General features: G+C 40.0%; 2 protein-coding genes and 1 long non-coding RNA gene across 6 annotated transcripts; 2 read left to right on the top strand and 1 right to left on the bottom strand.

Moving 5' to 3' along the window:
- The first annotated feature begins 176 nt into the window (after positions 1-176).
- Positions 177-14,013, top strand: LOC119029654 (metal transporter CNNM3). Of its 2 annotated transcripts, none has more exons than XM_037116662.1 (11): positions 177-1,146; positions 2,102-2,436; positions 2,514-2,690; positions 2,776-2,933; positions 4,234-4,377; positions 4,451-4,609; positions 5,051-5,220; positions 5,827-5,923; positions 6,478-6,608; positions 7,599-7,725; positions 9,584-14,013. In XM_037116662.1, exons 1-11 carry the CDS (start codon positions 319-321, stop codon positions 9,631-9,633), a joined length of 2,376 nt encoding a protein of 791 aa, XP_036972557.1. In that variant the 5' UTR covers positions 177-318; the 3' UTR covers positions 9,634-14,013. The 2 variants fall into 2 exon arrangements, with proteins under 2 accessions (XP_036972557.1, XP_036972558.1); XM_037116663.1 differs by lacking the exon at positions 9,584-14,013 and adding an exon at positions 7,960-8,089.
- LOC119029660 lies at positions 5,241-25,433 on the bottom strand. 3 transcript variants are annotated; one of them, XR_005078045.1, is made up of 4 exons: positions 25,294-25,433; positions 21,281-21,373; positions 11,808-11,877; positions 5,241-5,917 (listed from the first exon to the last, which is right to left on the bottom strand). It is a non-coding gene; the product is annotated as an uncharacterized LOC119029660 (long non-coding RNA). The 3 variants fall into 3 exon arrangements; XR_005078046.1 differs by lacking the exon at positions 5,241-5,917 and adding an exon at positions 7,458-7,676; XR_005078044.1 differs by lacking the exon at positions 5,241-5,917 and adding an exon at positions 8,217-8,354.
- Positions 19,279-24,839, top strand: il1b (interleukin 1, beta). Its single transcript, XM_037116671.1, has 7 exons — positions 19,279-19,298; positions 19,656-19,872; positions 20,699-20,750; positions 21,179-21,383; positions 21,944-22,123; positions 22,376-22,503; positions 23,118-24,839. Exons 2-7 carry the CDS (start codon positions 19,838-19,840, stop codon positions 23,328-23,330), a joined length of 813 nt encoding a protein of 270 aa, XP_036972566.1. The 5' UTR covers positions 19,279-19,298; positions 19,656-19,837; the 3' UTR covers positions 23,331-24,839.
- Positions 25,434-27,335: the final 1,902 nt, after the last annotated feature.

Here is a 27,335-nt window from a genome sequence, read left to right as displayed (position 1 = left end):
TGAGCAGCTCAGTTCACTCGCTTTAAAAAAAATAAAGTTTGAGTGTTTGTTCCTCACATTGTGTGCAGTGTGATTAAATTTGCATTAATTTGGTGAATAAGTGTCCTGCAGTGATGAATGACTCGCTGTTATGAAATAGAACAAAGATGGGCGTGGCCTCCATCTTGTTTTCTCCTCTGTTATTGGCTGTGAGGACAAACTGACTCCAATTCGCTGTTTTTTTAGAGGAGGCGGTGCGATAGAAAACAAAAACACGCAGGAGTCGAGCCCCAAAATGTCCCGGAACCCCTCAGCTCCGCCTGTGTGCGCGGAGCCAAAATGGCCGCCGCGCAGCTCAGTTGCAGCGCTCGTTTTGTGTGGCTGGCTCGGCCCCCGGTGGGCGGGGCCGCTGCGGGGCTACAGTCACATGATCCGCGCGGAGCCAGGCCGACCAATTCCAATATGGTGGCCAGCTTGGCAGGTCTACGGTTCCTGTTGATGATATTGTTGTTCTGCGGGATCAGATACGGCGCCTGCAGCCAGGAAGCTCCGCAGGTCCTCGGGCTGCGACTGGAAGACCCGGCGGGTCTGGTGTGCATGAAGGATCGGATCATCTCGGCGCCGGAAGGAGCCACGTTCAAGCTCCGTCTCTTTGGGACTGATCTGGATCTGAATGGAAGCCTGCCGTCGGTGGCGTTCGCAGGGGCAGCTGGTGGAGCTGCCGGGGCGGTCGGGGATGCGCCCGACCCGTGCGGGACGGAGTCCCGCCGTGTCGAGTCCGCGTTCCAGGTGACGGGGAGCTTCACCAAGGACGAGGACCACGGCGGGCTGATCACGGTGGAGGTCCGGCCGACCAGCAAACCTGACGGCGGGGAGCAGAGCTACCACCACCTGTGTGTGCTGAGCGGGGGGACGTGGGTGTCCGTGGGCCCGGACAGACTGCGGGTCGACACCGACGCGGCTCTGCCCGCAGACCACATCCCGCCGTGGGGTCTGGCGGTGCTGGTGGTGCTGCTGCTGCTGGTGTGCGCCCTGCTGCGGACTGTGAACCTGAGCCTGCTGTGGCTGGACCCCGTGGAGCTGTACGTCCTCCACAGCTGCGGGTCCGAGGAGGAGAAGCGGGCCGCCAAGCGCCTGGAGCCGATCCGGAGGAGGGGGAACTTCCTGGTGAGTCCCGGGACACTTAACACGGGTTAAAGGAGCAGTGTGTAGAAATGTGACAGAGCTTCACCCACTGATGCACAAAGTAAACAAACCTAACTCTGAGTAAACAAGCTGACCTTAAAAGGCAACACAAGTTATACTTTGTTTATATGTGGCGGACCCTGCCACAGCGCTCTTGGACCTTATTGTCCTCTGAGAAGAGTTTGTTTATTCAGTTCTCGTGTCTGGGTTTGTTTGACCTCATCAGTATGTTAATATGAGTTTCTGGATTTCTTTTAAACGCACGTTTTACACGCGTTGCCCCTTTAATTCCTCTGCGGTCACCTGATGACAAACTGAACGCTGATGAAATCTCTGGTAAGTCGGCCTTGAAGGGAAGGAGCGGAAGATTTGTGTCAAACTTTTTTTTTTTACCTCAGAGGTTTGAGAATGAACATTTGATATTTAGGAAGTTATTTATTTATTTAACAGTTGCCAGTGTTTCCCACACGTACACTCTTGCGTGGGCTCACTGTAGTATGAATGAAAACGTGTGACAGTCATCAGCTGTTTTGTTAGATTAAAAAGCTCATACAGTATTAATTTAAAGACCTCACTGCCCCGTCCCCTGCAGCAGCAGGATGAATATCACAAACTGTACGACACCAGAACAGAATAGACCGGTTTATAAACCTTTGTGTGACCCGGTTTGTTATGGAACTGTCACACAACACCTGCCGTTACCATCACAACTAAATTCCAACCTGCGGGAAACCCTGCATGAACCCACGCTGCTCCGACGGTCTGTGTCCACGTCCGAATGTGGTCCATCTGCTATTTTGTATTATGATAGAAGACAAATACTGAGCAGAAAGTTTCCACGTCTGAGTCAGTAACCAGCAAACACTCTGACGTGGATCAGATCCATGAGCACTGACGAGGAGACTGTGTTTCCTTGGTGTCTCCCTGTCCGTCCCAGACCTGCTCCCTGCTGTTCCTGTGTGCGGTGGGACACTCGGTCCTCGGGGTGCTCCTGTACCGGGCTCTGGGCTCCATCGTCTCCGCCGTCTTCACCAGCGGCTTCCTCATCTTCTTCCTGGCGGAGCTGGCTCCTCACATCCTCTGCTCCGGGTACGGGTTTCAGCTGGCTCCGGGTCTGACCTGGCTGGCCCAGGTCTGCATGGTGCTCACCTGCCCCCTGTCCTGCCCTCTGGGGCTGATCCTGGACCTGGCTCTGAGGAGGGACATCAGCACCTGCGGGATAAGAGAGAGGGCGATGGAGATGATCCGCACCAGCGTCAACGATCCCTACAGGTAAACTAAAGACGGTCTCAGCTGATGGTTTTGTGTTTAAACCGCTCCGTCTCATGGCCGCCGTCTCCTGTGTGCAGTGAGTTTGTGAAGGAGGAGTTCAGCCGAGGGATGCTGCGCAGTAAGACGGTGGAGGACATCCTGACCCCCCTGAAGGACTGCTTCATGCTGCCCAGCTCCGCCGTCCTGGACTTCTCCACCATGTCTGAGATCATGCAGAGCGGATACACCCGGGTGCCCATCTACGAGGAGGAGAGGTGGGAACAAACGGTGTCCTCACAGCGAGGTCAATATTTAGTTTCTCCACAGAAACCGATCATCACCGCATGTTTGATTCTCCAGGTCCAACATCGTGGAGATCCTCTACGTGAAGGACCTGGCTCTGGTGGACCCGGACGACTGCACCCCCATGACGACCATCACCAAGTTCTACAACCACCCGCTGCACTTTGTCTTCAACGACACCAAGCTGGACGCCATGTTGGAGGAGTTCAAGAAAGGTTGGATATCGTATTACGCTTACCCATAATTCATCAGTTCTGAGGGCCTGCAAAGTACCAACAGGAAGTATAATAATAATAATATTAATAAGTAACGCTTTGAGATGCAACTTGAGCCCTGTGTAGCCTATATTCACTATTTTGCCAATTAGCACCATTAAAAGTATGCTGAACGAGCTGTTAGCACTTCCTGTTTGCACTGCACTCATGCATGTACAGACAACTAACACTGGAATACTTTGATACTGAGGAAAACTTAAAAACGAGATGTTTCTAAGGCAAGTTCTGCAGTTAAGAAGAGCATCTTTTTTTCTTTATGAATTTTGTGATTCAACCTGAATCTAAAAATATGTGGATCATGTCTGTGTGTAGATTTGACATAGTTTACCTATAATTAATCAGACTCTGGGTTGAGCCATGTGTCTTAAGCTTATATCCATTCTTATGCCACTTGGCACCATTAAAAGTATGCAGAATTAACTGTAGCAGTTCAAGTTTGCAGTGTATTCATGGACGTACAGAACACTTTGACTTCACTGCTTTGATACTGATAGAAACTTAAAAGCGTGCTAATTCCAGGGCAAGTTCTGCAGTTATGAGGAGCATCTTTTCTCTGCTTTCTAAGTTGATTTCAGGACATGTGTTTGTAATAGACACAGGAAATAATGTCTGTGTGTTTAGATGTGACTGAGTTTACTCATCATTAATCAGCTGTAAGGATTATAAAATGCCTTCAGACAAACAGGAAGTAAAAGTTTTCCTCTGGATACACTGAGCAACGCTTTGGGATGCAACTTGAGCCGCGTGTCTTCAGCATTAAACAGTTATTTTTTGCTAATTAGGGCCATAGAAAGTATGCCGAATTAGCTATTGACAGTTCCTGTTTGCAGTGTACTCGTGGAAGTACAGACAACTGTCACTTAATGACATTGATACTGAAGGAAACTTTAAAACAGACGAATTCTCAAGCAAGTTCTGCAGGTGGATAGAGCTCTGTATCTCTATGATTTCTAAGCGGATTTGTGGACATTTACTCACTATTGACATATTAAATAATGGTATTCCAGCCACATTGAATCTACAATAACGAGATCTGACAGTTTTGACTCCCAGAAGAAGTGGAATTTTTTAATGCAAGAAAAGAGGTGGAGACAGAAATGTTAAAACTTGCTCACTATAAATCAAAATGTAACTGTAATCTTTCTTCACTCTGGCTGAGTCGACTGCGACCTGGTTACATCCAACATACTGAAGGAGTCTGGTCTGTGCTTTGACCTCTGGCCTCTCCTCGCTCCACCAGGTAACTCTCACATGGCCATCGTCCAGAAGGTGAACAACGAGGGGGAGGGGGATCCTTTCTACGAGGTGCTGGGGTTGGTCACCTTAGAGGACGTCATCGAGGAGATCATCAAGTCAGAGATCCTGGATGAATCCGATGGCTACTGTAAGTGTCTGTAGATGTTGTTACTGCTCGAGTGTCCGACGTGTTATTAAGACTTTCCCGTCTCCTCCTGCAGTGGACAGGAAGGTGAAGCGTCCCCTCGCTCCGCTGGAGATCCCGCTGGAGCCTCGCAGCGTCCACGAGGAGTTTTCTCTTTTCAAGCCTCCCGAAGGAGAACCCAAGATCAGAACCTCGCCACAGCTCCTGCTGGCCACACACCGCTTCCTGTCCAGAGGTGTGTGTGTGTGTGTGTTTATCTGTCAATCTTTACTTTGAGACCGACTGAGTGAGGTTGTGGTTGATCTTGTAACTCAAACGGATGGAATGAGTCACAGTTTAACACCACACATGTAATGATTATGTTTCTGTTGTAGATTATATTTCAGCTCAGCTAACGAGACACAACAGGTGAACGTGTTGAAATCACCATGAAGATTCTCCTGACGATGACCTAAGATCATCCCCATCTAACGAATTACTGCTCATTTACATACAGAACAGAAATCATAAATAAATTAAACCTGTAAATGTGTTTACATATTTCATCCCGGTCACCTGCAGCGTCTCCTCGTTAAATCTCAGTTCTGATGGTTTCATGTCTCCGGGATCAAACTTATTTGAGGTTATTCGACTGGTTGACTCGACTCCTGTGTCTCTGACCTTTGACCCCCTGCAGAGGTGGAGCACTTCAGCCCCGGACGCGTCTCCGAGAAGGTGTTGTTCCACCTGCTCCGTCACCCGAGCGTCAACCAGGAAGTGCACTTTGACTCCAACAACCGTCTGAGCGCGGGTCACTACCTGTACACACGGAACCACCCGGTGGACTATTTCATCCTGCTGCTGCAGGTACGAACATCTGTTACTGATCACAGTTCAGTTTCAGAGCGCCCGGAGGATGTTTACAGACATAATTAAAAATAAAAGTCTTAAGAGCAAAAACTGAAAAGATTATTATTTTTTGAGGCAGAGAGAAATAATCAGGCCGTCATTCAACTTAGAAAGAAATATTACATTAAAATAAAGCAAATTTTAAATGTAAAAATGATGATCTGAAGTTAGTAAATTAAATAAGTGAAATTTAAAATTAAAAGATTAATGAAAATGTTCAAACTGAAAGCAGAAATGTAAAATTTGCAATAAAGACGAGGGAAAAAAATAAATGAAACTCAAACTGAAGAATAGAAAAACTTAAAGTGACAATAATCAGTAGATCTCAGATATCTTTATAATTTCATGCAACTTTTATGATTTCATTTTGTATTTTTTCATTGTAATTTTCACTAAAAACATTCTGTTGCAGAATAAAATCCTCCAGGACGTCTCTAGAAATGATATATTTTCATGATTGTTGTCACACACAAGTGCCGCCCTGGAGAGAAACATTGAGTAAACAACATCATGAAGGAGTCCAGATGGTTTTTGGTTGATACTCTCCGGCTGTTTCTCTCTCAGGGTCGTGTGGAGGTGGAGATCGGTAAAGAGGGGCTGAAGTTTGAGAACGGGGCGTTCACGTACTACGGCGTGTCGGCTCTAACGCTGCCATCTTCAGGTGAGACCAGGAACAGCAGGACAGATGAGATTATTAGTGATGTGATCGATCGTGATTGGAGTTTGATCGACAGTGAAGAATTTATTTAGAGAAACATTCAAGAGTTGTCAGCAGGGAAACGTTCCTGTATCCCAGTGATGACTGCAAATAGTGATTACTTTTGCCATTGATTAATGATGTAGGACATAAAAATGTTTTGTTTTTTTAAAATATGAAGCTGACAGAAGGAAATGTTCATGTCCGACACAAAGCATCACAGTGGATCAGGACTTAATAATCAATCATCTTTTCTCTGATCACCTCACTGATGATGATTTATGCCTCATATCATATCAAATCAATGACACAGGAAGTCAGTTTCAGGTTTGATTATCTCTTTAAATACTCAGAGGATGAAATATTAGTTAGTTCTGCTGAATAATAATGCAGTTCTCCTCTGCGTTTACATAAGTCAGGTTTATATAAGTGGCTATAAAAAGAAGACCAAGGTTAGCAGGACTGCAGATATTGTGCTGACTGTGTGTGTGTGTGTGTGTGTGTGTGTGTGGTTACAGTGCACCAGTCTCCAGTGTCGTCCCAGCGTCACTCCCCCAGGGATCCCTTTGAGTCAGCAGAAGCTACGAGCCCGTCCAGCTATTGTCCCGACTACACCGTCCGAGCGCTCACTGACCTGCAGCTCATACGGGTGTGTATTTATATTTGTGTGTGTGTGTGTGTGTGTGTGTGTGTGTGTGTGTGTGTGTGTGTGTGTGTCTGACATGTCAACTGTCATCACTGTCAGGTATCTGATGGACAATTTGGCGACAAATGACAAATGAAAGAGTTTGAACTCTCAGATCACAGACGAACCCTCGACCTTCAGAGCTGATGTTCATCACGTCTGGACACTTTGATTTTAGTCAAAACTCTGAGATTTGAAAAAAAGTAATTTTATGAAAAAGATGTAATTTTGAGAAAAAAAATCACGATTAAGAGATTCAATTCTAAAAAGTTCAAAATTATTTTTAAAAAAGTGTCACGATTTTGAGATAATTAGTCAAAATTTTTAATCAGATTTCCAAGATAAAAGTCATAATTATGGAATAAAACTCGTTATTTTCAAGTTAATTTTAAGAGATTCAAAAGCTGTGATTTTATTTTTAATGCTGAGAAGTTATTTTGAGAAAAAGTCACGATTGAGAGATGAAAGTTTTGATTCTGGAAAAATTACCTTAAACTTAGATCAAACTTGATTTTGAGAAAAGTCGACATTCTGAGATGAAAAGTCGTGATTTTGATGAAAATATTTGAGAAAAAATGATGAGAAAGTGTTATTAATATATGATTAAAAAAAACTGAGAGATAACATTTGTGATTTTCAAAAAAATCCTCAATTATAGTAATTAAATTAAAAAGTGTAAATTGTGATTTTGAGGAAAAAAAATATCAAAATTGCACGGATGTGTCAAAACCACGAGATATAAACTGACTGTTCTGGAGATTTGAAGTAAAAATCATCCTAAATCATCTGCAGCCTTAAAATCCAACATACATATTAATTAATTCAGCAGTGATATTAATGTAAAACACATGGAGAAGTTTTACTTTTCATATTTAAAGCACATCTTCTTCAGTGATGCTGTGACTTGCAGCTCCGTCTTCAGGTTCTGTGTTTCTCCTGCCGTTTGACTCGCAGGTGACCCGTCTCCAGTATCTGAACGCTCTCATGGCGTCGCGGGTCGCTCAGAGTCCAGATCCTCCTGAGATCAAGATCCTGCCCAACAGTCAGACCAAGCTGCTCAACGACAGAAACACCACACAAGGTAGCTTTGCTCAGCACGCCGCCGTCTGACCTCCAGGGCGGCGCTGCCCGGCGGATCTCAGAACTAACATGTGTTATTGATCGTTAATGAACTGAGACTCTTGTTCTCAGACGTCTTTGTAGTATTTCTACTGATACTTTCCTGTTTGCCTTCAGCTGAACTAAAACTCTTTTCTCTTTTCTCTTTTTCCTCCTCGCGTGCCTCCACGTCTCCTCTGTCCTCTGGCTCGTCCAGACTTCCCTGTAGACTTTTCGTTCTTTGACACCATTGAGAACTACTGTTAGTTTATTTTGCATGAGGTAAATGAAATGCAGCCCGTCTGTGGCATGACAGCAGACTGCACATCCAGCACACACACACCTAAAACACACAGGAGGAGACAGTTCACCCGACACTCCGACCTGTCTGAACCGGGACTGTTTCTGCCCTTTCACCCTGTAGAACCTGCAGCCTGGAGTCAGGATGTGTGTGTGTTTGTGTGTGTTTGTGAGGCTTTGTGACCTCTGTTCCTTCATCTTCTGTCACTCCTGCTCTCTGCCGCTGCCCGAGATCATCTCACTCTGGGTTCTGTTGGGTACGTACACTCTCACAGATCACAGACCCATCTGTAAAATCTACGAAGCCCGTTTCTGCCCGGGAAAGAAAAATGAAATGTTTAATCTTGAAGAAGCTTCTGTTGAGTGAAAGTATCAGATCAAAAAAGTAATTATGAGATCAAATGTCACTTTTATGGTAAAATGTAAAATAATTAGATAAAGTTTACATTTGGATAAAAATGCAAAATTATGATAAATTTTTAAAAATGTAGCTGAAAGTAAAAAGTGGCATCAAAAGTCAAAACAAGATAAAAAAAAAAATCTAAATCATAAGATGCCAAAAATTTAGATAAAAGTCAAAATTATGGTAAAAAGTTAAAAATGTAGCTGAAAGACCAAATTTAGATAAAAAAATTAAAAATGTATTTAAAAATTCAAAATTGTTATGAAAAAATTAAAAGGTGTCATCAAAAGCCAAAATTAGGATAAAATTAAAAACTATGATAAAAAGTTAAATTTAAATAAAAAATTTAAAGATGAGTTGAAGTGAAAAGTAAAAAAAAAGATTTTAAAAAAGTCCATATTTAGATTAAGAAAACATCTAAATTATGATAAAAAGCCAAAATCTTGAGAAAAAGTAAAACGTTTAGATAAAAGTCGAAATTATGATAAATCAAAATTATAATAAAAATGTGAAAAAAAAGTTTAAATTATCATATTCAATCAAAATTGAGAGAAAAAGTTTTTTAAAATGTCATACAAACTCAATTTTTTTTAGATAAAAGTCAAAATTAGGATAAAAAGTTGTGAATAATTTGAATCTCATAGTAATTAAGACACGGCAACATTTTGATTAACGGCTGAGTTTTCAGTTGATTTAGTTTTTCTGCTGCCGACACTAACGGGCTTCACGTCTGATCACATTCAGCTGCTCAGCTCTTCGTGTTACATCAGCTCGAGTGTTCAGGATACAGAGAAACTGACGAAGATGCACAAAAGTGACGACAGACAGTCTGAGAGAAGCACAATCAGCCGTCAGATGTGAGAACAGCTGAGAACAGACTGCTCCTCCACTGGGTGTTTAGTTTGTAGAATCATTTAAAATGTAAATGGGGTTTTGAATGAACCTGTGAGTTCTGGTTTCTCTATGCACGACCTCCTCTTCTTAAACTCCGGCTCCTCTTCGTCTCTCTTGTGCCGTCTTCCACGTCGGCGTCATTTCCTGCCTTTTTACCTTTAACGTCCCCGTGTGAGATTTCCTCGCTGTGACGTCACCGCCCCTCACTCACCCCAGCTCTCCTCTCATTGGTCGGGTTCCACAGGTTGCAGTAGTACCCAGGAGAGCTCCACAGAAGAGGAGGCTCATGGGTAGTGCGGTTTCTGTCCCGCCCGCTGTGAAAGACCTGCTCCAACCAAGTTTTTTTAGTTTTGTTTCTTTGTGTTTTTCTTGATGAATCATCTATGGCTGGAACGTAGTTACTGGACGAGACTGGAGCGAGTGATTTTGAGTGTCTGTATGTCGATCCACACACCTCCATCCTCCATTCCTGTATGTGCTTTTCATTGAAATTATTATTTTATGTTGTTTTATACACTCTGGACTATATGTGTGTATATATATTATATATATAAATACATTTTATTTTAAGTTGGCGGTGCCTTTCTTCCAGGTTTAGCCTTTCGTACTATACTCTGCATTGCCATTCATCACTTTGCCTGTCTGGGTGCCAAAGCAAAGCTACGTGTGTGTGTCTGTGTGTGTGTGTGTGTGTGTGTGTGTGTGTGTGTGTGTACCGAAGCATCCGTCCGTTTGAGACACTAAAAACAAACGAGCTGGTTAAAAGCAGGTTTGCACATTAAATTAGTGCACTGTTGATCGTGCGTCCACTTTATTTCACCCTCACGCGACAGTCGAAGTGTTTGTGTTGCCAAAAAAAAAAAAAAAAGGATAATTTTAGCTCTGACCTTTCAACGCCTGATGGTTAGTTTTACTTTAAGTATTCAAGTTAGAAACTGAGGCTTGTAACCAAAGTAACAAATTAACACTGACAGATAGTTTTTTAATATTAAGGTAAGAGAAGCTCAAAAATGCCTCCAGATGAACCTCAGAGCGATTTTAAAGTCGAGCTTAAACAATTATCAACAATCGAGATGCTGCAGTTTGTTTGAAGTGATAATAAACTGATATATTTGGGTTTTGTCCGACAAAATAAGTCCCTTTTAAAAATGAATTCTTGAGCATTTTCTTCCTATTTTTGACATTTTATTTATTGAATGCTTCATAGAGAAAATTATCATCAGATTGATGAAAACAATCGTAACTTCATTAATCTGTTTAACCAACTGAATGTGCATTTACTTCCGAAAGTACGAAAAAAGTATAAAATGTTTGGTCAGATTCATAATCTAGTTTTTCTAAAAGTCTAAATTCTAAAAAAAAATATTTAAGATTATTTTCTTGTAAGAAATTGCCACGTTCTTGTTCACCGCTTGTGTTCTGACAATATTAAAGAAGAGAAGACGAGCGATTTGATTCATTCAGACGCGTGTCAAAGACTTTTTCCACTAGTTTATATTTAACAGACAAAACTTTTCATGACGAAAATAATCCTGAGATTCATCCACCCGTCAGCTGTGAACACATTTCATACAAAAAATAAGTAATTGTTGGTTACAAAAAACAGCTGATCAGTCCTTTATAGTCTGTGGTGTTTCATCAAACCAACAGAAGGAATCGGAGCATCTGTTGGGGGACTATTTTCAGCAGGGGATTAATCTGCATTTGGTGCAGCAGGATGGTGTGTGTGTGTGTGTGTGTGTGTGTGTGTGTGTGTGTGTGTGTGTGTGTGTGTGTGTTCATGGTGATAAAGGAACAACAGTGTGACTCATTTGTGTTTTTAAAAAAAAAATAAATTAAGATAAATCAGGCTAAAACTACATTCAGTGTTCTCAGCGATGCACTTTGACGTTTGATGAGCGTGTCGTCCAGCAGGTGGCGCTGTGAGTCTGACACCTGCACTGACCTCAGTGTCAAGTTAAAACCCTGGAACTGGAAGTCAGATTAACAGTAACACGGCGCACGTCGTCACGTTCGCCCTGCAGATTAACACTTAATTGGCCCAGGAGCTTCTCGTCCGTTATCCCGTCTGCGTTATTTCATACATCTGAGTCTTGTTAACATTCCAGTACGTGTTCACATCCGTCTGTCTATGAGTGTGTGTGTGTGTGTGTGTGTGTGTGTGTGAGATGCAGTATTTAACTAGTTCATGTCAGCGAGCATCCAGTTCCTCTCTGCAACTCCTGTATGTCGATAACCAAACATGCATTGTAAGCATCCGTCAGTCACTGTTGCATGTGTGTAAACATGTGGAATATGTCAGAACCGGCCCGTTAACGACCCGCTCCTTGTGTTCTCTGTATGTGTACATTAATATATTAACGACGAGGAGGGAAATGTGGAGGCCGACTCCGAACGAGCCGCTCAGCAGGACGGACTAAATCAGTGTTGTAACGGATTCTATCAAGTATTTTAGCGCCAGTACTCACCGGCCCAGTTGTGCTGTGAGGAAGTTCTGCAGTCATTCCTCCGGTCCACACGGGCCACGCTGCGACTACACTGTAAAAAATGGAGGACAAAACAATCATCGTCATACGGGCATGGCATATTAATGGGCATTTGGTGTTATGTCTTAATTTTAAGCTTTTTGTGTTTCATTTAACGACGTCCTCATTTTTTAGTTTTAGTTTCAGCTGCCATGCAGGAAAAGATGACGTCAGGTGACCTTCATTGTCATGGCAACAATAATTAACGTTTAGGCGACAAGTCTGCTTGGTTAGGTTTAGATGAGGACTTTTTATTTTTATTTTCTGGTTATCTATTTTCTAAGTCTGATTTGAATTGTTTTCTGACTCGAAAACTGGTGGGGTAAAAAAATCTTGGCTTGTTTTTTTTCTGTTTCCCAATCTGCAGAGAGAAAAGTATAGTTTCCCCGGGAGAAAATTAATACTTTCGTGTGCTTAACAAAGCGCAAACTTTTTTTTTTTTTCTCCTAGGAGAATTAAGTTTTAATGATGTACATTTTTTTAATGATGAGACATTTTATTTTCCCCAGGAGAATTTTTTTTCATGAGTGGCCAAAAAAATTCCCCTGGGGAGAAACGAGACACACACAAACAAAAAAATTTTTTTTTCAACATTTTTTTCCATCATTTCTTTCACGCATGAAAAAATATTCCCCTGGAAATAAAATGGGTTCACCAGCTCTTGAGTCATAAACACAGTGAAGATCAAGTCAGATCAGACTTAGAAAATGTGTCATCAGAAAAAAAAACTTTCCTCACTGGCCTCTCAGGGCTTCCATAGACAACAGACTTCAACAAAAGTCAAGTATTAAAGTATTTACCAGGACGAATCCCTCCGCTGTGGCTCAGCATGTAAACACAAATTGTTTACAATTATAATTCACAGTAATTTTTTTTTTTTTACGAATTTTATGTCATAGAATGAAACATCCCAAGATCCATTTAAAAATAAAAAACAGTCTTCGAGACAAGTGAACCTAAAGTACAAATATGCAAAGTCATTTTCATGTTTTTGGACTCATTCTTGCAGATCTGTATTAAAACAACTGTAAGAGATTTAAATTCATAAAACAAATATTAAGTCAACAGACATTCTGTGTGTCAGGTTGCCCATACCTGAGAACTTCTGTCCACATCACATTTGTATTCAAATCATCAGCGTTCATTCTGATAGTATTTTTCTGAGAATGTTGGATAGTGTGATCTTCTTTCGTCAAGTGTTTTAGACTTGTGACACACAGAAAAACAAACTTTACTCATGATTTTCCTTCGCCGCTCTCTCTAACCCTCGTCACTGTTCCTGAGCTCTGATTAATCCATAATTAGGGACGGTGATTGTCCAAAGACGACTAAATGCTGAGAGACTCCCTCACGATTCACCTCCAATTAACATCGGCCGGACTTTGCACAAAACAAGAAAAACTGTGAATTTTGTCCTCGATTTCTTACAGTGTAGTGTGCTGGCGCCTGACAGCCGGTATGAAGAGAGGAATAATGACTCTCTCAGCTTACAGACAGTGTCACATGTGAGTATTGTTTGAAGAAACACTTGAAAGAATCTGAACCTCGCAGCAGCAGCAGCAGAGTCGGCTCTTCACCAGCTGTATTACGTTCGCACCCGTTGTGTCTCTTTGCATTTTGATTCCTTCAGTGTTTTCACTCTCGAGCATTTCTGCCATATTCCAGGAGATATTTTGAACTGTGTGATTCTGAGTAAATATTTTTTTCAGCTGTTTACTTTTATTTTGTTTCGTTCGTATATGGTATCAGAAGACTGAATGTAAAAAAAAAAACAAAACAAAACAAAAAGGATAATCATTACTTTGTGCTTCTTATACTGATTGAGAGAAACAGTGGGAGGGTGTTGATGATGTGTGTTAATATATGACCGCTTAAGTAGAATATCGTTTGAGGACGTAGTTTTTTAGGTAGTAAGTCTCAATTTTCAGGTACAACACTGTTACTACAAGAGTTGAATTTAACAGTTTAACCGATTCCTCTTCCTGTCCAGGTTACATTTGTATACAACTTCTCAATTTTATTATTGTTATTTTTTTTTTTTTGGTTTTGGGAATGCTGCCAGTTTTTGGGTGCATTATTGAGACGCCATTGCATTTAACACTTTCAATAATCATGTTTCTTAGGAAATAAAACGCAATCCTGTTCTAAATGTGTCGTCTTTGTTCGTCTCTTCTGTTCCCACACAGACATATTATCAAATATCACAACATCTGTGTCATGTGTCATATTTTTCACAATAATTAACAGCTCTTCAGACTTCCATTTACTTGAAACAATCAGTCATACAGAGTAATACTGTCTAATATCTGTAAATTTGTATGTTGTCTTCTGGCATCAAGTTATCAAGTTACGTCTCATTCTGAGATCGACTCTTCTCCACTGGCAGGACGGCGGCGAGTGGAACAAGCTACTGCTAACATGAGTTGTTCAAAAACTTTCTTTTTAGTAACTCTGTGTACACAAACAATGTTGTCAGTGCTGGTGCTCATGTGTAGAGACCCTGGTGATGCTACCAGCAAAGTTTCATGTTGTGTCGAGACTTCTTACTGTTTTAAAAATAGAGATTTTGATGCTATCACCATTAAAATGAGTTTGACCTGAAAACGAAAATACGTAAATCTTAAAAGTGCCTCTTTCATCGTAATTATGCTTTGACACGAGAGTTTCACTGTAAAACATCAAAACATACAATAAAAGTTCATTTTAACAGCTGTTACTGTAACTTGCACGTTGTTTCGTGCTGTCACTTTAAACACAACAGTCACAATGGCTGACACATATTATCTGCTAGACACGCGACACACTTTAACAAACAATACACACGCTAAAGCCACAGCACCACAGAAACGGTCTGTCACTCGCGACCTGGACTTTCATGTTCGGTTCCTCTTTATGTTCACAATAGACTCTACAAACCAGCACATCTTCAGTTGATCATTAAAAGGCAAAAAGCGGAACCAACATTGTCATTTTCATTCACTTACACTTACAAGTGACTGTAATAACAGAAAAACAAAAACAGTCAATATAAATAAACAACATAAATAGAAGAAGAGTGAAAATAAAAACTGTTTCTGAGCTTTGTGTCTGACCTCACAGCTCCATCAACAACAGCACTTGTCTTATTAAGTGATTTAAAGTAGATTATTTATCACTAGCAAGTTATATAAAAGAGGATATTGTTTTACATTTTTTGATACTGAGGAATTAGTGATGACTTTTAGTCTCTCACACAAACGGATGTATTATTAATGGACTATTATTTCCCACTTGTTCTAAAGTCAAGAACACAGAAAAGAAAAACAACTGGAATCAGAATAACAAGACGGATCACCAGAAGTAAAGAAAACATCCTTCAGGTGCTTCGTACAAAAACCCTTTTCTGTGTGTTCGATGTGTTTCTGCTGAAACTTCTGTGTGATCTTATTCTGGTCTGTTCTAAAATCTGAATTAAAGATCAAAATGCAACTTGTTTAACCTTTCTTTGTCTTGAAATGGAGAGAATAAACCATCAGGCAGAGACAGAAAAACACGTCCCTGTGTTTTGTTTTGTTTTGTTTTTTCCCAGCACTCTTCAGTTTTATCCATTCAATAAATGGGGGGAAAAAAGACTCTTAAAAAAAAAAAATAAAAAAAAAAATCATTCTAATTCACTCATAGGAAAAATAATGTTTTTCTCATGTGTGAATTTTAAATTTTTTTTTAAATCTCCTTAATTATTTTTTAATATTATCTTGAGAAAAAAAATTATTTGACAAGTAAAAATTCTGCTGAAAAACAACAAACAAAAAAAACAAGATCTTTTTCATGTAAAAGAAAAAAAAAATCAGATTTTTTTCTTCCACTTTATTTCACACTGAAAAAAATATATCCTGAAAAACAAACATTTCCATTCAGTTTCTCAAAAGGGGAAAAAATGATCCTGAAATCAAAACAATCTCCAGATTTTTTTTTCTTTTTCATTCCATTTCACACATGGAGAAAAGTTTTACAGAGGAAAAAAAATGTGAGCGTAATTTTGGAGAAAAAAAAAATGTTTCTCTTGAGATTAAATATTGTAATATTTCCCATAGAAAAAACACATTTCCCACTTGTGAATATGAATGAATAAGAATGTTTGTGGATGTTACAATCCACAGAAAGGTGTGAATATATTCAGAATTTACAAGCCACAGGTTTCTAATCACTGCCATCTCCTCCAGCCTCATCAAAACAAAGGTCACAAATTCAATAAATGTGATACAAAAAAAGATAAAAATCCTTTCCTGGAGCATGTCATACTAAAATCTGAATTTTATCGACTTTAGCACCGCAATGATTAACGGTAAACCCCGACCGAGTCAGTCACCACCCAGACAGCTATGAGCCAAATAGTAAGAATACTCAAAACAGTGCTGACCGGGACTATACCGAATGAGCAAAGCAATTATTGGGTATCACAGGTACTTTTCTCCACACCATTACTCAGTACCAGCCTGGTACCCCTCTCCCTCAGACAGATACTCATCCATACTGGTTAGTGTCATTTTATAGCTCATTGTTTGTGTAGCCAATGGAAATATAGAATCATGCGTGACATAAACTGATGAATAAAGTTGAAATCTGGCTGCTTCATATAAATGAGGAGCTTCCACTGTGACGTGCCGCTGCTGGAAACCCAAGAAACAACCATAAACCGAGTTAAAATAAAGACATTTTCAGCAACAGCGTGCTAACCTAACTTCAGTGCAGCCAGTAGATGTTCGTGTGTTTGACTGAAGCTTTAGCTCATCATGCTGAAGTGTTCAGTGCTGGGAGGAGTCCAAAATATGCTCCTGTGGACACGTACCAAGAGAAGTGGAACGTGTGCATGAGAGTTGAAATAATTTTTGAGAACTATCTGGTGTGTTTGAACGGAAGAACTGAAGAGGAACAAAAGCTGCAACATAACCACACAGAGGTTTACACTGTCTCGCTCTCTCTGGACCACGACAAATAATCTTCAGAAGGAGAAAACAAAAGTTTCTCCTCAGCTTGACTGACGCGTCTCCCGAGAATAAAAACCCAGCCTGGTCACACACACACCAGCCATCAGATACCCAAACATATAAAATACCTGCATATCTACAAATGAACCTGGATCGCAGACAAAAAACACGCTTGAGGAATGCAGGTCTTGCATGAGAGAGTTAGCGTGTTGGGAAGTTCACATGAGCAAAGTTTAAGGAAGAAATGAGGAGGAACTACAGCGGCCTCCTGGGCGCCTGCAGTGAAGGAAACAGCCACGTTTCCACTGCACGGTGCGGCTCAGCTCAGCTTTGTCTGGTTTTTCATTAAAGATGGTCTTCACCAGCTGTTTTGGTTCATAACAAGCTGTAACATGCACTCGTCCTCCCTTCAAACAAGCGTCTAACTGAATCTCTCTAGTTTCTCTCCTCCTGTTTGTTCTCTCAAACATCTGCTCCGTTTCATCATGTTCGCTTTCAGCTGCTTTAGGAGTCGTGTTTAGTTACTTTAGTCACATTTCCTGTAAAGCTGATCCACAATAAACACTTTTAAACAACTTTATAATGGGGGGCTTTTATTGACTTTAAAGGTCAATTAAACGATTTGGTGAATATTACTCAGTCTTCCTCTTCAGTCCTTCCCTAGCTACTCGTTGGATGACTATTTATAGTGTTCATGGTTCTTCCAGGCATATCAAAATTATTTGATGTTTTAACGTTTGAAGCTTAGAGTTACATCAGCCCTTTAATCTTTTATAAGTGCGTCATCCTCATACCCCAACCACACTCAGGAATTCCCCACCTCTGCCTTTGTGCCTTCATTTTACAAGAACAGAGGGGGAATCTGGAAGCTTCATGGCCACTTTATCTAACACAAGTAGCGTCTGTTGAGATTGAGTAAATGTTGGTGAGAGGTGCCAAAGGTGTCACGGTTCAACAAACCACTTCTCAGTGTTGAGAATCTGGAGGTGAGTGGGAAGTTCCTATGTGGGTCAGATGAGCTCACATCACTACCAGTCACTTTCAAAACAAAACCACACAGCACCATGTCACTTTAAAAAGTGTGAACGAGCAATGAAGGTCAACTGCCTCAGTGTTTTTAAAATGGAGGGGAAGGTGATTCTAGAGAAAGATGGTTGATTGTTGAGTCTCAGATACTTACGCTTTGGGTTGATATTCTGTCTGAAATCCTAACCCAAAGCATCTGTATGTGACGACCTGGGATACAAACTATTAATTTCTACTAACAACGAACATGTTCACTTACCAAAAACTCTATCCAGCCAAACAAGGCTTGTTGAAAACACAGACTCTGAAAAGTTTTTAGTCAATACAGTTGCAAACTAATCAGTATAAATACAGGGTTTACATTTTAGAATAATCAACAAGTACGTAAAGTGTGTTTGAATAACGTCACACTGCATCAGCAGCTGAGCATGGTTCAAATATTCTGCTTGTTATTGTTTCGGTTATTCCAAAACCCTGATAGTCCGAAATATGTCCCACTTTACTTTAGGTCCAATAGGACTGACCTGAAATGTCACTGCTCCTACGGCCTGTTGTTCTGAAAATACACTCTCCATTGAGGTTTTTTTTTTTATGCCTTTATGTCTTGTTCAAACAGCCCAAGTTGTTGCGTTTTAGTCAAAAAGGCGCCAATTGCAAGACACCAGGGCAGACAGGTTAAAAAACAAAGGGCGAGCCAAAGTCCAAAAACGTAGCCAAGACCAAAACTAAACCGAGTACAAACCTGTAAAAAGGGAAGGTACGGGGTGCAAACAGGTCAGGGGAGAAGCTATGAACTGCAGATGAACCGACAACGAGTGAGAGGGAGAAAACACTGATGTAATAACTCTGGGATCAGATAATGACAACAACTCAGAAGTATAAAACAAAACCAGACACATGAGGTTGAGTCCTTAAACATAATAAGGAAATAACTTAATCGTAACCCAAAACCAAAACGCAGAGTCTGGACTGCAACAAATAACAAAACAATCACATCCAAGTCACATTATGAAAGATTTCTACAGGTGAATCTCAGTCCCAACTCAGTGGCACGGTGACCTCTGGCCTCACCCGGCAGCTCGATGCGGTTTGAGGCACAAAGCACCACAACAAAAGCTTTCTGTCCAATTCTGAATGTTTGTGCATGCTTCTTTTCTGAACGCCCCGCTGCTGCAGCTCAAACATACGAACCACACTCAAAATGAATCATCGCCCACAAAATCTATGTTTGTTGGCTACAAAGTGCCACAACAGAAATCTTGACAAGTGCAGCAACAAAAAGATGGTGGAGCCAAAAGTGCGACACATCCTCATACCAGAACTACTCAATAGGTCATCAACCAGCGACGTCAAAATGACATCTAAATATACATACATGAGAAAACATTGCTTTGGTTTCACACTGGACACGGACGACAGCCGTCCATCCCCAACCTCTTACGTAAGCAAACTTTTCACCACAATCATTAATTGCTACTGCAGCTAGAGATCAACGGCTAACAAGAAAAATAAATGAGCTGCTGTCACAGATGACGCATTTGGTTGTTAGTGTGATTCTCTTGTCCTGTTATTGTGTCCTGTTTCAGAGAAATGAATGTAAAATACACTGCTGAGACCAGGAGATAATGCTCTTTATATAAATATTCATTTAGTGTGTGTAACAAATATAAAACCCTTGTATGGATTCACATACATGCTGATAACACTGACATAGTGATTTCTGAATAACTTCAGTCTTCTCTACAAGTGGAAATTTGCACTTCATGTGTCGTGCTTTGTGGGTTTTTTCGGAGTGCAGTGGAAGTCCGTGTGTGAACCCACAACAACTACAACTAGGAAGCTGCTGCTGCTGCTGCTTATAAAAAAGATGTGTTCACACTGAGTCAGCCTCCAGGTGTGACAACACTGTCGAGTGGAAGCTTCAGAGGGACCAGGCACGAGGAAACAATCTTTCAGATTTAAACCATTTACATCGAGACAATGTGCGACTTCCATCTGTCACAAGCTTTAGACAGGTAAGTCTATGATGTTTAGTTTCTGTACTTACATATTTTTTTAAAATACAACTTAAAGAGTCTCTTCTTCACTACTCATCAGAAGTGTTGAGCTCACAAGTGAAACACGTGAGAAATTAGATGGTACCTTATTTATTTAGGAGAGCGGAGAGCGTGTAAATCTGACCTGAAGTAACCGATCTTTTCAGTCATTATGAGCGAAATCAGGAGTTTCCGAAAAATAATCTGCAGAGTGTCCAACATGCTGAGTGACTGCTTTGAAACAGGAACAGCTCCGGTCTGTCTGGCCATATGTTTCACTTCTCGATCACATGAACACGTGTTGGTGAGCAAAACAGATCACAAAGAGCGAAGATTTTATAGTTGGGCTTCATAAACTTAACATACAACTAGATTTGAATGGATATTTCAACTTCCCTTAGCTGGACGCCTTCCAACTACTAATTATAAGAATGTTTATAAAGGTTTTTTTTTTAATGGACAATTTTTATCCCCTAGCGTTTACAAGTGGTATTTTTGTTGACGCTGCTGTCGAAAAGACAAACAGATCTCTTTCTGTTTTTCCCAAGAGTCTCAATTTCTAACAACACAGGACCAAATGTGAGTTTATTTATCAATTTAGTCTATAATGGAGACGTACAAGAACATAAAAATGGCGTCGGGCTGCTTCACTGTCCCGGGAGATTTCCTGTCCGGCCGCAGATGAAACAGCAAAGTGAAGTGAAGTTTATAGGGAACCAATCTAAATGCTGTCGGTGTCATTATTCTATAGCCAGTCAACATTCACTTCATAAAGATTAACATGTTCATCTGTTTTGTATTTCAGCCCAACTGAAGAAGATGATGTAGAATGTGAAACCCGCCACCTCAGTTTGACGGTAAGATTAATGATTATTTATTAGAGGCAATTCAAACCATTAATTCACTTCATATTCACATATTTTCACTTTAGAGATACTTTTCACTCTCATGTACATTTTGGGATGTCCTACTTGGACATTATAGAGAATATATACATATGTGTGTAAGCTGAGAGTCTTTGTAAGTATGCATACGATATGTATTTAAGGGGGACGACCTGAACACAGTTTTTGGCACTGATCTCAGTCTGAGTGCGACAATATTGCCGGATCTGGTACTTATATTAACATATATATCTGATAGATTGAAGTAAAACCTAGATGTGCTGATGTAATGGTGACTTAAAGTTTGTTGATTTAAGCTTCATAGCCAGGTGATGATGTAACTCAGCTAAGAGAAAGGAGCTCCAGGAAGACATGATGTGTGATTTTTGCTGTGTTTTTAGCACTGTGACATGCCGGATGGTCAGGATAAGACCTTCAGACTTGAGGACGGACTGGACCTGGTGGTTTCCCACAACCCGATGAGCTTGCAGTGTGTAGTTCACCTGATGCTGGCGGTGAACAGGCTCAAGAAGTCCCTTCCTCACTGTGGCAAGAAGCTCAGCGATGATGAGCTCTGCTGCGCGATCCTAGACAGCCTGGTGGAAGGTGGGTGACAACAGGACACGGCATTACATCAGTGTTTCACCGGGTCAGATCAGAGGCTATAAAGAGTCGAGGTGAAACCAGAACTTCTGGATTCTGTTCCAGAAGTAAGAAAACCTCATTTAAAAGCCACGGACATTTGTAACTCCTTTAAACCATCATATGGCAAACGCAGAATGTTTGTTTACAAATAATTTCACAGCCTGCAGTTGTCGACCGTCTTTTGTGTGCACAGGAAGTTGTGTGAATTTGAAACATGACAAAATGTTATTTTGTGTATTAACCTGGACAGGTAAAAGCTGTTTTTAGGGCAGATTGATATCAATTGGTTCATTTTTTCATTTGGATGTTTCAAAAAAATGGTGGCTCCTCTCATCCTTGTAGTATGATTGAGCGCTGAGTTCGGTCGACTCAGCTCGACACACAATCACCGATAACTGATCACATAAACCGTCATTTCAATTCAAGTTGGACCACTAGTGTTGCATGGAAAGTGAATATAACCCGAATCTTTTTACGTTATTTTATAACTCTCTCCAACGTCTGCATCCACTTCTCCATAGATTCGATAGTGAAGACGACTGAGAACTGCACCATGGGAGAGAAAAGGAGTAAATTCAAACGTATCGGCAGCGTGAATCTGTGCACGCTGTGTGACACTTCAAAGAAACATGTCATCTGCGTTTCAGAGGAAATGAAACTGCAGGCGATCACGCTGAAAGGAGGACACGGCGATCGCAAAGGTATGAGAGGCACAAGTCTGCAGCTGGAGAACACATTTACTCTACTATTGTACTTGGGTACAATTTTGAACGACTTGCACGTAACATCAGGATTTCTATTTTATAATACTTTAAATAACTTTTTTCTCTGAGTAGTTTTTTTTGTGAAGGTTTGCCAGAATCATCTTTCTTAGTTATTTAAATTCCTCATCCTGGAACTCATGCATCCGTATTAATGACTAATAAATGTTTTGTCATTTTTCCCCCCACTAGTGAATTTCAGATTGTCCAAGTACATCGACGGCGGCCGGTCGGAGAGTTTGCCTGTTGTTCTGTCCATCACAGAGAACTTGCACATTTCCTGCTCCATGAAAGACGGCCGACCTGAGTTGAATCTGGAGGTAAGCAGAAAATCTCTCTCTCTCTCTTTCTGATGTGATTTAAGGGGATTTTTTTTAGTTCTCAATTAAGATAATAATAAAATATTCTAATATATTGATAATGTGACACTTGCATGGGCCTGAGACATTTCAGTTCAGTTCACTGACAGTCAATTTACTAAATAATTCAAATTTCTTTGACAAACATTTTTGGCTTTCTGTCTTATAAATCTTATTACTGACCTGATAATTCAAATCTTTATCTCATTATTTTGAGTGCTTGAAATGTTGACCTTATCCAATAATTTTAGCAAATTATAATTTTAGCTTCAATTTGCTCATTTTGATTCACCCATGATTCTCACATATAAGGTAATAATTTTGACTTTTTTTAAAAATCTTTTGTCAAATTATTTGTTGCTTTAATAGTTTCACTTGTTTTTATATCATATGTGATTTTTTTCATCATAATTTTGACTTTACAGCACATGCAGAAAATCTGATTGTTGGCCTGAAGGTTTTGACTCACCATAAGCATTTTTTCTAATGCCCTCCATTTTCTTTTTCATTTTTACTGGCAGAAATGTGCTTCCATACATAATTAAAGGACTTTATCCTTTTCTATCTTCCGGCAGGAATGCAGTGAGGTGAATTTACAAACAATCAGCAGAGACGACAACATGGACCGTTTCCTCTTCTACAGGAGAGACGCGGGTCTCTCTCACATCACCTTTGAGTCGGTGAGATATAGCGGTTGGTTCATCAGCACCTGTGAGGGTGAAGAGCAGCCTGTGGAGATGTGTGAAGCGAAGGCCAACAGACGTCTCACCAGCTTCAAAATAAACTAAAAACGTTTTGTGTTCAGGTTGAATGTCAACACAATGTTGGTAACTTAAACTTTTATATTATTTTATGATGACTTCTTTAATTTTCGTCTATCACTGCATCAATTTTTCCTCTGCTTTTAACTCTAAAGCTGTTGTAACAAGTGAATTTCTCCAGTGAGGGATCAATTATCAATTTGTTGTACATCACCACTAGATGGAGACATCGTCTGCAATGTTTTGCTGTGGTAGAGATAACTAATAATTCAGTGCAACTCACTAAACCTTATTTCACTTAATATAATTTCTACTCACTGCTAAAACATAGTTCTTTGGCAGAGAAAGTCCTAACTGGATATTCCTCAAAACTACTGATTAAATTATTTTCATCTATTCGTTATTGTAAATTCAATTCAATTCATTTCTCTACTGTCTGTTTTTACAAGTGAGTTTTTGTGTGTTCTGTTTTGTTGCAATGGAAAATAATCCTTTAAAATGAAATGAGTTTAATATGCTTGGTAAAACATTGTTGGTGTTCCAGGTTTGTTTAATGGCTGCGTCATGAAGAGTGCAGTGCTGCTGCAGATGACTGCATTTATATAACCTTAATATAAGGCTTCAGAGATTGTTAATTTGACCTGCCTTAGATGTTTCGGGGGATAAAGAGGGCTGAATGCAGCGCAGGCGTGTGCTTCAGTGAACTGTAGTTGTAGTGGATGATAAATCAAATCCATTAAACCAACTCAAAAGGGCATTTACTGCACAATAAGGCATAAGATGATATGAAAATTCCAGATTACCCTGTCCAACATAATTGTGATCCACAATATTATTCCAATAATCACTTAAAACAGTTTCACTTGCACCAAAAATCTACTGGAATCACTTCAATGTTTGTTTGTAAGGTGTTAGAAAGTACAAAATTCAGATATGTCAGCTGACATTTTTTGCAGTGATCCCTTAAATGTGGTTATCAAACACTTGTGACAAAGACATGTAATGGAGGGAGGATATTTTACAGATTTGCGAAAACCTAAATGTTTTAGTTCATCAGTTGATATTGAAAATATAGCCGCCATTATCGATATCTGTCACAGGCCAATAGTGGTGGATAATACTGGCCAATTTTTAAGCTGGTGGGACTTCTTTTAGTGAAATCAAATCAATCAAAGGATAATTAAAAAGTAATCATAAATCATAAGAATGATAAGAGCTTATAAATGGTAAGTAAATGGTGGTGACATCATCTCACTGCTGTTCTTTATTTGGAGAAGTACTTGGACACTTAGGATTCAACTTGTTCTCGTGGGGATACAATGTGTAAACCATGCTTTCAGTCATGGTGACAGGCTTTGACAATAATGATCAAATAATTAAATCAGGAAACTGTCTGACAGCTTCTTCAAGTCATCCATGTGCAGATATGATTGAATATAACGATTATGAAAATTCCCCACGATAAACTTTTGTCCCATCCCAACAACCAACTACTTTTGTTTTCAGGGGTCCTGAAAATAAGCAAGTAAGACAGATAAGTAATCTAGAATAAAAGCTGTCAACAACAACAACATCAGCAGGGCATCATTTCCACACAGACACACACAAAGCTGTACATACAGGCTCATATGAATAGGCTTCTATTTGAGGATATACAGTAAACCTCCACAATCACACAAAGATTATTAAAACCAAAACAAATACAAACTCTGTAATTCTGTCAGAAAATATCTCTACAACAGCAAACACTCCACTGTCACACTCATCATGACTAATAACTGAGCACAAGTGTTAGCAAACTTTAAGCTAATCTGACAGTTGGTCAGTTTGACACAGCTAGCTATTCAGCCAACATAGAAACTACAGGGGGCGCTAACGACCAGGCTAATGTTAAGGCTAACGTTAGCTTCATTCATCAACCTGTAGATATTTTGTAAAAAATCAAATTCATGAACTCTAAAAGGTAAGAAAGTTACGTTTATTAACTTACTAGCCATTAGACAGGAGCGGACACACAAGGACGTGATGACGGCGACGGCTAACGTTCAGCTAACGTCCAGGCAAGGGAATGGTACGGTCCAGGTCGGGGGTGTCCGAAATCGTATGAGAAGATTCTTCTAGGCATGAAAATGAGAAATGTAGATTATAATACTTTTAGATTACAGATAACAAGGTTAGATAAACGTTCCAAGTGGCATATCATGTTTTTTGACCTCTTTTGTGGTGGTTAAAAGTCGTAATTAATGGTGAGACCCCTAGAGTCGCCTTTATTTGAACCCTGCGAGAAGGTAGTCTTTGGGGAAACGTGGAGAAAATTAACTATGTTGAAAAGTGAGTATTATTATTATTATCAATATGATATTATCATTTCATTATTAATCTGTTAAATAACAAATTCTATTGTTTGTTTGTTTTGTTTTTTTCTCAACTTGTTATGAGAGGGGCAAGGTACACCACCTCACCTGGCCAGTAGCAAATTCTAAATTAGGATTAAACTGATTTACCTTTTCATAATGTTTAAATGACTCTTTAAAAAAAAAAAACAAAAAAAACTGAAGTTGCAGAATAGTTAGATAAACAAGATAAATGTTTGATAGTGTACATTTGCACAGTTGCTGTATCCCACCGTCTTTAGATGTCAAATAATTTTGTGAAATTATCAGATTAAAAAAAACAATACTAATCCCAATCTGCAGCAGACAGCCAGGAAGAAGGTGCTATTAACCCCAGAATTAAACTGAGCTGGTGCAAACATCAGGTGACAATACATGATGGAATGTATTATGTTTTTTTGAAATATATTAATAGTCTACATTTGCATGGATTAACAGCGTGATGGTCACAGCAGCAGATATAATACATGAGAATTAACATGTCCACTCATTCACATCTGTAATTTGATTGTTTTGTCATATTCACTTAGTTCAATACAAAACAAACAAACAAAAAAAAAACTCATTCAGCATTCCTTATTTTGGTTTTAGCTCCACGACAGCAGGTTCTCTTAGATATTGAAATATTTGTGTTTTTAACTGCTTGAAACATTCTCAGGATCATACTGATGTTAATATATGACATACTAATGCAAACGAGATCATTGATTAGCTATCGTCCATGAGTAGATGCACTAATCCTCCTGTGTGGTGATACCTCTGTCAGGTGTAGTTCAGTATTTTGTCTTCAGTTTTGTCTTGTTTACCTATTTTCAATGAGCCAAGCTCCACATATTCTCTGTTTTTTTAAAGGCAAATAAAAACATTTTTGACAGCGATATCCTTACAGCTGCACATAACAGAGTTCACTTCTGTCTGCGACCAGTTACGGAATATTTTACTGATAAACTGTAAAACCAAAACGGTTTCTGCTTGTGACACACATCATTTGAAGTGCATCCCAGCCTGTAATCTGAATTTCCCAGCACTCACCAAATTAAATGTCAATCTGTCCGTACACTTCACAATAAGAGACTTAAATAAACTCAGCCAATCAGAGACAATTCAGAGGAGGTCGACGTCTTCTCATTGGTACAGCCCGCTCGGGTTTGCATGGCGACACCTTGGGCTGTTTCTTGACTGACTACACACAATGCTGAGCTCCGCTGCAGAGCTCTGCTCTACATCGTGTGTGCGCAACGCAGATTATGGAGTGATGTGCATTTAACTTTAAAGAGGCAAAGTGGTGCAGGCAGGCTGAAGAGGTCAAGAGCCAGGGAGAAAATAATATCAAAGCACGCACAGGCAGTGGTGTTTCATCATTACTGTCACATTCTCACTGCTGCTGATGTACATATACACAATATCATTATCTGAGATCACCTGTTTTAATGGAAATCTAAAATATTTAGTTCAGTTTCCTGCATCTGAAGGTTTATGTTAAATGTCAGTTTCCCTCAAAATAATTTATAGACATGCAGATTCTTCACAACCCCTTCCTCCAGCTACAGTGATTGCCAAGGAAGTAAAAATCACGTGTCAGTGTGTGTGTGCGTGTGTGTGTGTGCAAAAACTAGAATATTAATGTTAATGTGTGCAC

Source organism: Acanthopagrus latus, chromosome 12, assembly GCF_904848185.1.
Source record: "Acanthopagrus latus isolate v.2019 chromosome 12, fAcaLat1.1, whole genome shotgun sequence".
NCBI lineage: Eukaryota > Metazoa > Chordata > Actinopteri > Spariformes > Sparidae > Acanthopagrus > Acanthopagrus latus.
Note: the sequence above shows the minus strand (reverse complement) of the source record. Positions and strands in the feature narration are given on the sequence as shown.

Coding starts and splice junctions, on each gene's coding strand:
- LOC119029654 (XM_037116662.1), top strand. CDS start 319: ATGGCCGCCGCGCAGCTCAGTTGCAGCGCTCGTTTTGTGTGGCTGGCT. Junction 1,147..2,101: donor GGAGGAGGGGGAACTTCCTG/GTGAGTCCCGGG, acceptor TGTCCGTCCCAG/ACCTGCTCCCTGCTGTTCCT. Junction 5,221..5,826: donor ATTTCATCCTGCTGCTGCAG/GTACGAACATCT, acceptor TTTCTCTCTCAG/GGTCGTGTGGAGGTGGAGAT.
- il1b (XM_037116671.1), top strand. CDS start 19,838: ATGTGCGACTTCCATCTGTCACAAGCTTTAGACAG. Junction 19,873..20,698: donor CTGTCACAAGCTTTAGACAG/GTAAGTCTATGA, acceptor TTTGTATTTCAG/CCCAACTGAAGAAGATGATG. Junction 22,504..23,117: donor GACCTGAGTTGAATCTGGAG/GTAAGCAGAAAA, acceptor ATCTTCCGGCAG/GAATGCAGTGAGGTGAATTT.